We start from the raw sequence: 12,184 nt of genomic DNA, 5'->3' as shown, positions 1-12,184 counted from the left end.
ATAGTTTCGCACATGACTTTCCCTATTCCTTTTCATTTCAATAATCTGCCTCATCAAAAGAAATATACCTTGTGCTTTTTCTGCTTTTAATAGATGGATACAAGGATAGTTTACGTACATGGCTTACATCATGCTTTTAAAAAACTGTATGTTAAAATGCTAATAAGGTGAGGCTTCGCCTGATCATAATCATAAAATTCCCATGTCGACATCAATATGTCTATAAACTCAGTTTTTAATTTCATGTCTCCTTTTTAATCTCGCTAATCTCTGTGTTTTAGCACTAGGCTGATAACAAGAGGACGTATGGTTGTCTAGTGTCAAAAAGAAGACTTTTGATTTACTTGGCAAACTATGCTGATTCGTATTGCGGCGTTGGTTTCTGTGGGTGTGATCCAATCAAATTCTTGAACACAGTCATCTGCACCTGTTGTTATCTGACAGACAGGAAGCAGGGCACTTGTGGCTCTCCTTTCGCTTCCTCTACCAGCTCAAAAGCAGGAAGAGTACGTTGATAAGACTTCCCTCAGACAGTGCGTGCCTAAAATACACCCACAGAAAATATCAAGAGTGACTTACTAGCAAAAGGTTAGCAAAATGACAGAACCGCATTTCGAACAGGACTTCAGTTGTCATCATTTCTTCATTTATTGGGCAAAACCGATCATGTGAATTGCATGTAGAATGATTCAGGATATGCTTGTTGACAGCCACACTTCCTCAAAGGAAATCAGATGAAAGGTTACCATATGTCGGTATTTTTAGCATCACAGACGGGATGTTAGAATAATGTTTTTCGGTTGGGATTCAGCAATTTGAGAATGTAGCCATTTTTTCCCCAAAAAAATGCTCTTTTGCTGATGTCCATTATAGCAACTTGAATAACTTTTTTAAAAAAGATCATGAACTGTTCGCATTAAATTCACCCAATTCCAATCCCTAAAAATGACATAATTTCTTGAATATTCATTCTAAACCCATAGAAATGACCTCATTTTGACACCTTGAGTTAAATTGTTATAATTTTACAGATATTTATCATTTAATCATAATCAAAAATGAAAATAGTTTATTACTTTATATTCATACTCGATAATATTTCCACTGATTATGCTCAAAAGCCATTATTTGCATTAAACCTCATGTCAAACATTTCATCCCTTTTTAAAGTATTTTGATTGACAATCACTTGCACATTATTCTATCTACAATTTCAGATTTACTCTTATCCTATTGGCATTATTGCAAATGAAACATTGTAAAAATTCTTTCATTTATTCTCTAGTATGTCCCATAAAAGTGACTAGATTGCAAACACAGTGCAGACGTGTACTTGCAAGCATGCAAACACAAACAGATGCTGACTTGCATGGCAGACACTGATCATGCTCCCTCCCATCTTCAGCCTGAAATTGCATAATTTAAAAGGAGAAACACAAAAGCCGGCACATTCTCCAGCCCTTTACCGTAAACGCTAAATCACATATTGAAAGGCAATTAACACTGCAGGACGTGCGAGATTACACAAGGCGTATATGGCCGAGAAGGCAACATCGCTTCGCATACTGCTGACACGCAACCAATAAAACGACACGTCACGGGTCATGACAACACACAACACAGCAAGTCACGTTCATTTCCCCTCATCTTTGATTTATCAGTGATTTACGTTAGATAAAGGTGGACCGTTACTGACATTTACTTATTTTCCGGTCCGAGGAAGGAAAAGGGTTGTAACCTGGAAGATGGGATGTTTCGTCACATTTTCCCTTTCATGGTGCATTCCATCACCATGCAGTTAAGCGCTGGTGTGTGTGAATCTTCTAGCGATTTGCAATTTTCCAACTGTGACGCTCTAACATCCTTGAGAAAGGACCTTGGGCAAGGTCCTGGAAAAAGACCTATGACAGTGAAAAAAGCCACTTAAACCAAGCCCATTAGAAATAGCCATGACTATTGCCCATGAAAAATCCACATTCAGCATAATCCATCTCTCATAGTTGAGAAAGTAAATTTATGGTAGCCTCCCCCAAACTGTTCCATTTCCTCAATGCAGTATGTTAGCACACAGCAATTTAAAATACACATTTTATAATCCAAACACTTTCACATGGAATAATTTATTCAATAATTGTTGGCTGTATTTCCTTTCTGGCCTATTTTTTAATCATGTGTTGTTAAAAAAAATACCTATCTATTGTATTGAATCTTATCAGATAACGCAAAAATGAGTCGTTTTAATGTTGTCTGAGTGAAGATAAACTCACTCCTTTGCAGCCATTTCAAATGGATTGAATGTCTACTAGTGACAAACTCATTTAAAATTCACCAAGAGGATGATTGGACGTCTATCATCATTAATGGCATTGATTTCAAAGAATATATGCATACTATTTTCCCTTATTATTTATGTAATGTATAACATTTCAACCTATGAAATAAAATAAAATCAAAAAACGTTTAAACACTCCGTGAACATATTATTTTAAAATTCAAGCACAATTTATTGAATTTGTCACACTACAATCCACACAAGGTGACTCACTGCATTGACCTTCTGTGTGCATTTGTTGTGGTGAGCTGGACCAAAGCGTGCGCACTAAAATACGAGCATTGTGCAAAAATCAATGGAGCGCAGATAAAATGAAAGGGAGGATACTTTCCGCAGCCCCTGTGAACAGTATGGCTTGATTTGATAGAATCTTGTAGTATGCTTATTGTTTTGTAATGTCAGTTTAAGCCTTATAGGGGTGACTGGCCTAGAAGAATCTGGATTTGTGGTATGATAAGTGCGGCTATATGGAAATTGGGATTTTTGCCATGTTTGCAGTTTTCATGTGTCATTTTGTATTCTCAGATTTTGTAGTTGTTTATTTTAGGTTTAGTTGGTCTGTTTATCATACTTTATAGCAAAGTTATTTCATATTTGATATATTATTCAGCATTTTATATTTACCGAATATGTAGTGTTTTGTACATCACATGTTGTATTTAGTTGGCGTTTCAAATTTTGTTTTTATCTCTTTTTTAGTTATTTAGTACGTTAAAGTAACCTACTGAAGATCAAATATTTTAGATTTTTTTTTCATTTGATATATATGATTGATTGATTAATTTAGTTTTATTTAATTTGTTTTATATTTTGTACTTTATTCTTTATTTATAAAATATATTGTTTTCAACTTTCTATTCATCTACGCAAACTCGCATATTTTATCTAATATTCATCTTTTAGACAAAAAAGTAAACTGTAATATTGATAGCTAAACATGTCCCTGTTGAAAACAGATGTCTTGGTGGGTGGGTGCTCTTTATATGACATATTTAAACAGCCACAAAAATGCTTGTTTGCTTTTTGGGGACATGTTGAGGTTGCTGAAGAAACTGACAAGCATGGTTGGAAGACATCAATTTTAGCCAAAAACCTTAAACAGCAGTTTTGGTCAACACATTTAACCAACATTTTTTTAGTTTTCAGTTTCCTCAGCAGTTTTAGCCCGAAGCTTCGGACAGCAGTTTTAGACAACAACTTGACTATTAGTCAACCAGCAACATTTACCATATCAGAACATGTTTTTGTTTTGATATAGTCAGCAGTTTTTTTTTCTTTTTTTTCTTTTTTTGCCTAAAGGCTTCAGAAATATTTAGTTTTGTGATTCAGCACTTTCAGACAGCTGCAGATGTTAGACAAGATAAAGGACACAAGTAGTGTAGATGGATGTTTTCTGCTCTCTAGTGGCAAAGTGGCCCCTTAGTTATACTCTCATGTTCACTATTCACATGTCAGCCATTACTTTTGCTCTTCTGTCATCTAGTGGTGTAGTAGTGAATAACTAAAACCTCCTAAATGAAATCCTATTTTGTACCAGTAATATTATACACTCACATGCAATATAACTAGCTTTTGGGACAAGTTAATGCTGAGTTTGGTCAAATATAATGAATACATGCGTCTGCTATCATGACATTGTAAGGACCTGTATGATATTGATAAATTTAAATAATTATTGGTCCAATATTTTGCGAGTATATTGTCCATTAACGGTCTATTCGGAAAACATGCCTGTGGGGTTGATTGAAAAGGCATTCAAGAATTGTCTTATGGTGTCCACCCGCTAAAAAGTATCTTATTTTTGTCTTTTCTTTAATGCATATCATTTTTTGGTTTGGCATTTAAAAAATATTTATGATATATACCTCATCTCATCTCATTTTCTGAACCTCTTATCCTCACTAGGGTCGCGGGGGGTGCTGGAGCCTATCCCAGCTGACTTCGGGGCAGAGGTGGGGGACACCCTGAATTGGTGGCCAGCCAATCACAGGGCACAAGGGGACAAACAACCATTCACGCTCCCACTCATACCTAGGGGCAATTTAGTGTCCAATCAGCCTACCAAGCATTTCTTTAGAATGTGGGAGGAAACCAGAGTACCTGGAGAAAACCCACGCAGTCCGGGGGAGAACATGCAAACTCCACACATATACTATAGATATATACGTATTAATATTTTTTTAATTACATTGACAATGATATACATACAAGTGTGTATTTGAATTAGTCAAATTGGTAGACACTAGTTTGTTAATTAGCTGCCAACCCTGCAACTGCAGATGGATTGGACGTTTATTGATGTCAATGGCAGAAAATGTATTCATTTTTTGAAAGTTATTCATTATACTATTTATTAAAATCATGTTTTTTTTCTTTACTCATTGCAATATACGCACGAAACGCGACACGAATACTGTTTTAAAATTCAAAATATTCTCCCGTGGGCTGCAAACATGTTTAGGTACAGAAATACCATCGTGTCAAGTGTGGAAATTGTTGTATCTAGAGAAATGTTGCGTTGTAGTTGTTGACTGTAATTGTATTTTTTACATACGTAGGCATACTACTGTATAATACGAGATGTACACGTACGTACTGGATGTAAACACAGCACTGAAGTGCGCTGCGTGGCGTGGGGCGGGTTATTTCCCCAACACGGATAGCTGATTGGATGAACCCTCCCCTTTCGACCAATCACGACTAGGCTTTAGCCCCTCCTGCTCCATCGCTACCATGGCGGAACACGAAGCAGGAATTCCGCCTATGTGACGATGACAGTGTTGTCAAACGGCCGGCTCCTGTCGACGATCGCCGAGGTGTAAAGGCGACCTGTTGCCCGGTGGTGAACGGTATCCTGGGTGCTTCAAACTTAACTTAATTGGCTCTTTTATTTTCATTCCCGCCATGGCGGAAGTTCATCAGTGGTCAAGCTAAGGCATTCGCTCGGATGCTTCGAGTTGAACCGGTTCCTTTTCGATAAAAGTCATCGAACTTAAAGGGTCGATAATGGATTCTTTGGACGAGTTGTCTCACGCACTGGCCGGCTTGTCCATGTTTCCCTTCTTTGACATGGCTCACTACCTTGTGTCAATCATGGCTCTGAGGGGGCAACCAGGTAAGCTCAGGTGTGTTCCTCAAAGGGACCCCAATCAGACAAATATTTGCTACTTGGACCAGCTCGTTTATTGGCTAACTCTTTTTTTAAAGGGATGCTGTCTTAACAAGAGTATTGGCTTTATTCCTATATTTCCTAAGATAAACTAAGAAGTGGTTTACATAAGTTTCAGTACTATTACTACTACTTATCTTGAAGTGTCATTAAAAGACCTTTGATTTACTTATTTAATTTAAAATGAATGCAGTATTATTGAAATTGTCAGAATAAGAGATAATGATTATTTATTTATGAATTTGGCTTTGAAATTGGCCCCAGAATTTTGTTCAAATTAGTGGTTCAAAGGTCCTGAAAGATAAAAGTCTAACATTTCCCTTTATAAATTCATAAAGGAATCTGCTAACATTTTTTGTCTCCAGATATTTACTAGAATCCTGCCTCTACTTCTTAAAGGAGACTAGAAGAATAATAGAGAAATCTCAAAACAAGTCCAACTCTTTATAAGGCACTCATTTAAGTCACTAGTTGCCGATGACGGTGCTAAACCTCTAAACCTTTTTGTCTGGAGGGAAGGGCCATCGTCAACATTAATTGGATGTCGACTGGCGTCAAAAAATAAAATATATTTTAATTTCCTTATTTTTTAAACTACTAACAGTTGTATGAATTTCTAATTAATAATAAAAAAAGAACTTTAATTTACATCACTTTCCTAGAAAATCCAAATATCTAAAATCTAAACAACATTTTGGATTAAAATGGATGCCTAATTGAAAAACAAAACAAACGCTGACCTGGTTGAGCGTGCCAAATGGGTTGTCCTCACATTGTTCTATGATTACAGTGGTTGCAAACACAGTTCCCATTTGAGAACAAAATGCGACTCAACTAAATCTAAAGCTTAGTTGAATAAGCATTGACATATTAGAATATTGTCTGGAAATAAACATGCATCTCCAAATGAGTTTTATCCTCCATAAACTAAAAACATTAGCTGATGATGCATGCTTTTTTGTTTCACAAGGGCCTCAAGAAGCGCTGAGCTGTATCAGGAGTGTCTGACTGTCAAAATGCAAGCATGCGCCGCCCCGTTGACATAAAATCTTAGTGATAATGGCAGAAAGAACAGGTGGACTTGAATCGCGCAGTCTATTGTGGTAAAGCTTGCAGCTCTCTATTTTGGAACTTGGCTCACCAAGCATCCAAACGCACGTAACCTTTCACCCTTTGTTCTTGACGCTTCCCAACGCGGTTGTGATGATGCACTAGCCAACATGACACACAAACACACAAAGTGCGAGTTGACACAGCAACATATTTGTGCTTCAATAAAATTTGGCATCAATGGTGAAGCAGACATTTTTGGGGCGGCCTGAAAAGGAAAGGAATGTCATCAGCCATTCCGTGCTTCCTCTTTTTCATCTGTTTAACCTACGCTCTTTTACATCGCTCGTTCAAATACTTCGGGGGTTTCTCGAGGGACCAACTAAACCTTTCCTCAAATAGGGGCTGGGCCCTAATAGGATGTTTGCTATTTTTATTAAGCCAAGACACATATTTACTTTAAGGGGGAAAAATGATATGGCATAGTACCAAACAAAACTGTCAAAAGAAGTAAATAAAGTTTTTAACTTGGGTTAGGAAACTCTGGAAATGTTTACCTCTAAAAATACTGTATAATATTGACTTAAAATTGATGATTCGTTAACTAATGGACGACAAATTCATTTGGCCCTCCAGTCAAAATGATTGCACATCTAGGGCTGTTAATGGCAGCCAAATCTATTAACATAGAAACGTAGTGGAAGATTTCAGTAGCAACCTGTTGGTTTATTGATTTGGCCATTATTAAGCGACTTAACTTATTTCCTGCTATAGCTCTGTGGCTAGGGCTTACTTTCCGAGGATGTGAATATTCTAAATATTTTACAACTAGACTTGCTGTGGAGTAGAATAAGTTTTGATCTGTCCGGCTAGAAATTTGCAGAGATAAAGCTGTTCCTTGGAATGGGACGGAAGGGTGTGGTTAAAACATTGCTATATTCAGATATCATGTTTGTACAGAGCCCATGTCATGTTAGGTGGCTGGAGAATATATATAGAGTACAAATACATGTCAGCAGCTTCATCTAATGTTTGAAAAAAAGGACATTGTGGTAGTTTTTGGAAAGACTTGCGGTTCCTCACTGTGTCTACTAAGTGTGGACTCCTCTGGTTTTAATATGGTACAGTTTGTCACATTTTTCCCTCTTTCTTTTACGAAAACGACCATGACCGACAATATTTCTTGGTGGATGCTGGATCAGTTTTAACTTGAAGGAACTGTAAAGTTCCAAGTTGACCACCAGTCTTTTGAGAGTCTTTAATCTCTGGTTAATCCTCCATTTTTTCTGAGGTCAAGACAAGTACACCAGTCAGTTAGAGTTGTAATTGAAGCCAAAGAAAGGTTGTGGGAAAGTTCAACAAACCCGTTGTGACCCTGGTCTGCATTTTTCAAAGGTGGCCATTCAAACATAAACATTTATTTGAGTTAACTCTGGTTTCGTGACTTAATAAATAAATCCATAGCATTTACCATTGTAAAAATCAAACTGAAACATTGTCAAATTTATTGTATTGTACATGGAAAATTATGCTAAACAAATGAAGTGTATACAAGAACAGTCTAATGTTAAAATCTTGTATCAAGAAACTGAGACGAATTTTGCAGCCTATTTCAGTAATGAATGAATTCATCTTTGGACAGTCACAAGATATCTGTTTCAACCGCGTGTAAAATGTTTTAAATCAGATTGAAAAGAAGTTCAGTGTTTGAAACAGGACCCAGCTTTGACTAGTGTTAAACCAGAGCCAATCAGTTGTGCACTTTGACCCTTAAATCCTCTTTTCCACACTGTACATAGAGGATGCGGTATTTTTTTTAAAGCGCGTCGAGTTAATGTGTACTAATGTGTATTGCTTTTGTCTTTTAGGAGCGGTGGAGGTGTCCCGTGAGAGCCCGTTGGCTTGTTGGTTCAGTTCCATGCTCCAATGCTTCGGTGGTGCCGTGCTGTCAGGCATCATGCTGGCCGAACCGCCCGTGGAGCCGCTGTCCAATGGCACCAATGTTCTTCTTGCATCGGTGCTTTGGTAAGAAAAATAACAATAATAAAAAGAATACAGAACATGCATAAATATGAAAAAGATCCCATGACAGTTTAGAGTTGTTCAATCTCCTGTGGAGGAGTTAGAAAAGTCCCTTTTCTCTTCTAATTTTATTGACTATGTCTCCCACTGCTGGATTATGACGGAACTTCAAGCTAAATAATCTTGGAAGATCTCACTTTTAGAATTTTTTTTTGTCATTGTGTAGTGTATAATGAAATTAGAGTCAAAATTAGGGTTCAAATATAGAAAAAATGAATCATTTAAAAAAATTATACTAATTTTGTAATTTCAACTTTTTTTTCTTCATACTATTAAACTACATTAAGATGCTGGTTAGACTTTATTTAAATACTGCTTGTGGCATAAGACCCATCATAATCATGACACAGTCATGAATATAAATGAATGCTTATACCAGATCTCATTAAATTATTGATGGAACATTCATTTGGCCCTTCTAGGTAAAACGAGTCGGACGTCTAGCAATTTTGATGGCATTGAAACATAAATTTTGACAGCCGTTCCTCCCAGTTTGAATGAATTGGATCTGTCTCATCCACAAAAATACTTGTCATTTGTTGCCTACTGAAAATTGGGATTATAACAACACTGTCCTCAACTGGAAAAATCGAGTACGACTGTACTATTGTTGCATTTGTTTCTTTTTGCGGTTGGACAGGTATCTAGTGTTCTACTGTCCTTGGAACCTGGCGTACAAATGGGCGACCTTTCCCCCTCTGCACATGGTTCTGTCGGGAATGAAGGAAGTGACGCGCACCTGGAAGGTTCTTGGCGGCATCACGCAGGCACGAGGCAAATACCAGGACGGACTGTTGGTCATGATCGCCATTGGCTGGGCTAGAGGTACTCCAGAAAGTTACACTTTTAAACTTAGAGCTGAGGAATTGATTTCAAGCGTAGCTTCCAATGCAATGCGGTGCTTGACTTTTGTGTCCGTCAGGAGCCGGAAGCGGTCTGATCGGTAACTTTGAGCAGCTCGTCCGCGGCGTGTGGAGACCGGAAACCAATGAGCTCCTCAAGATGTCTTAGTGAGTCTTTGTAGTTTTCTGTCTGCCTCAGTTTTGGAAAGCCTCAAATCTTTTCACTTTTTTGGGTACCACAAAGCAACTGGGTTTGGTTTATAGTGGGAAGGTCCGCAATAATTAACATATTTATTTTTTTAGTGATTTAAAAAAAAAATCAGTTAACATTTTTTAATTGTTTATTTTTTTATTTTATTTTTTATTATTATGACTATTTATTTTCTTAAAATTATATTTTTTACATCATAATTGACCACATTATTTTCTTCATTTTAATGAATTACCACTGTAGGTGTAGCTTGTAACAGACAAACATGTCTAAAGACACTGTTTTTGGCAAAACAATGATATTAATGTGTAACCTAATCTGATTTGGGTATGATGAAACCCTTTTTTTAAAATTAGCTTTTTAAATAAGAAACTAAGCAATTCTTTTAGTCTGAAAAAAGTGATTATATTTTAATTTCCTTTAGATTTTCATCAATTTCTTCCCCCAAAATTTTTAGGTAGTTGTCTAGTTCTAGTAATTGTCTGCCGTTGACGGCTCTATATGTCAGATATCCAGCGCCGTTATTAGGATGGAAAGATGTGAATTCACAGCCTTTCCTCTCAGTTTAAATTAATTGGATGCTTGTTGCTGTCAATGGCAGCAATGAGTTATTCATTCATTTATTTTCTGTGTTGCTCACCAGGGTCATTCAATACTTGGAAATTTACAAAATCCTTGAAAAACCCTTTCTTTTAGTGTTACTTGTTATTTTATTCCTGATACAAAATAATGGATTCTTAAGAAAAGACATATCAAAATGTGGCGGCGTCTTTATAATGAATTCACGGATTATTATTGTGTGTTGTGTGGTTTAAAGCCCCACTAAGGTGACCCTGATTGGAGCGGTGCTGTTCGCTTTGCAGCAGACTCAATACCTGCCTCTACAAACGCACCACCTGATGCTCATCTACACAACCTTCACTGTGCTCAACAAGGTTAGTCAAAACCATTGGGGAACTGGTTATTTCCATCACTGGTTCTAAACCAGTCTCGTTCTAAGTTGGGTAAATAAGTCCATCGGAGTTAAAGCCTTGTTCACACATAGCAGGGCTTTTTAAAAACGAGTATTTTGCCCTCTCCGTCAAGAAAAAAAAAACTAAGTCCACACCCCCTCGCTTTTGGGGAAAAATATCATCCATGCGCAATTACATTGCAATTTTATGATTTACAAGCACTGAAAAATCTTGAAAGATCATCATTCAAACCATGAGCAAAGAATTTATCCTATTATATTGGCCAATGTCAGATCGTTAAAAAAAACTCAATTCATTGCCCAACCGGTATCTTGTCCAAACTTTTGTTTCCAAGTGGACTCCATTTGGCCCACGAGCCTTAGGTTTTCAACCATGCTGCAAGCATTATGGAACCAAACTACGAATGCGCTCGTCCTCAGAACGCTTTCTGCCAGGATTTGCAACTTTAGCTTCGTGTTGCCCTTTTAGCGGCCGTTCTTGCATCATTTTCATAGCGTTGCCTCTTTCGAAACTTCTTTTCGAAAGGCAACTGCGCTTTTCACCTCCAAACTGTCAGAATTCCATCATGAGACATTTCGGCGTGTTAGAACACCCTGTCTGATCCGCTGTTAGATTGAAATGGCCCAATCCATTTTGACTACAGTGTGTAGCATTTTGGTTTATCGTCTTATTTACCTTCCAGACGCGGATAATGCTCTCGGGTTCGGCGACGTCGTCCTTCGGTCCCATCGAATCGGCGCTTCAACGGACGTTGTTCACCGGTTTTTCTCCGTACCCCGCCCTGGCCGGGACAAATAACGGTTCTGCCGGCGCGCCCACCGAAGAGCCTCCCGCCAACCGAGCGAGCGGGTCGCCTCAAACCAAAGACAAGTCGGCAAAGAAGAGCCAATGAAGGGTTGTCAATAGATTGTCACGAACTCTTTGGCTGCCATTGACGGTCCAGGACATCCAATCCATTTGGATTGGAAAGGGGCGCGTGAACAAAAGAACGTTCATGCGAACCTTTCCAGTTCAAATGGATTGGACGTCTTGTACCGTCAATGGCATTGAAAGAGGACTATAATCAAGCCTGGCCTTATTTTGGAGCTCTTGGCCCGTTCTTAAGTGATGTTATCAAACTTTTCAACACTGGCTGCAAATCTGTCTTAATTCACTATTTATATACATATATACATATATATATATATATATATATATATATATATATATATATATATATATATATATATATATGTATGTGTGTATATACATATACGTACATATACATATATACATATATATATATATATATATATATATATACACACACACACACATATATATATATATATATATATATATATATATATATATATATATATATATATATATATATATATATATATATATTCCTATTCAGAAATTGTTTTTCGGCCTTGGTTATGGGATCAATTCTGAGCAATTGAATGGGTATTTCTGCATGTACTTATTGTGGCACTTGTTGCAAATGCTATTTTTCCTACGCTTTTTATGACTATTATTTTT

At 37.2% G+C, this 12,184-nt stretch overlaps 1 protein-coding gene across 3 annotated transcripts in view; it reads left to right on the top strand.

The window, feature by feature from the left end:
• tmem38b (transmembrane protein 38B) overlaps positions 1-11,830 on the top strand; it is a 46,330-nt gene extending 34,500 nt beyond the window's left edge. Inside the window, exons 1-7 of one of the 3 annotated variants that reach the window (XM_077622514.1) lie at positions 5,064-5,447; positions 8,420-8,576; positions 9,274-9,458; positions 9,556-9,643; positions 10,504-10,621; positions 11,343-11,580; positions 11,700-11,830. In XM_077622514.1, coding sequence (XP_077478640.1) covers positions 5,339-5,447; positions 8,420-8,576; positions 9,274-9,458; positions 9,556-9,643; positions 10,504-10,621; positions 11,343-11,552 — 867 coding nt within the window. In that variant the 5' untranslated portion in view covers positions 5,064-5,338 and the 3' untranslated portion in view covers positions 11,553-11,580; positions 11,700-11,830. Of the gene's footprint in view, positions 1-5,063; positions 5,448-8,419; positions 8,577-9,273; positions 9,459-9,555; positions 9,644-10,503; positions 10,622-11,342 lie in introns of those variants that run through there. The other 2 variants (XM_077622513.1, XM_077622515.1) reach the window with 2 other exon arrangements.
• The last annotated feature ends 354 nt before the right edge of the window (positions 11,831-12,184 follow it).

The sequence above is a fragment of the Stigmatopora argus genome, chromosome 16, assembly GCF_051989625.1.
Source record: "Stigmatopora argus isolate UIUO_Sarg chromosome 16, RoL_Sarg_1.0, whole genome shotgun sequence".
Classification (NCBI taxonomy): domain Eukaryota; kingdom Metazoa; phylum Chordata; class Actinopteri; order Syngnathiformes; family Syngnathidae; genus Stigmatopora; species Stigmatopora argus.
This window is presented reverse-complemented; position numbering and strand designations above follow the sequence as displayed.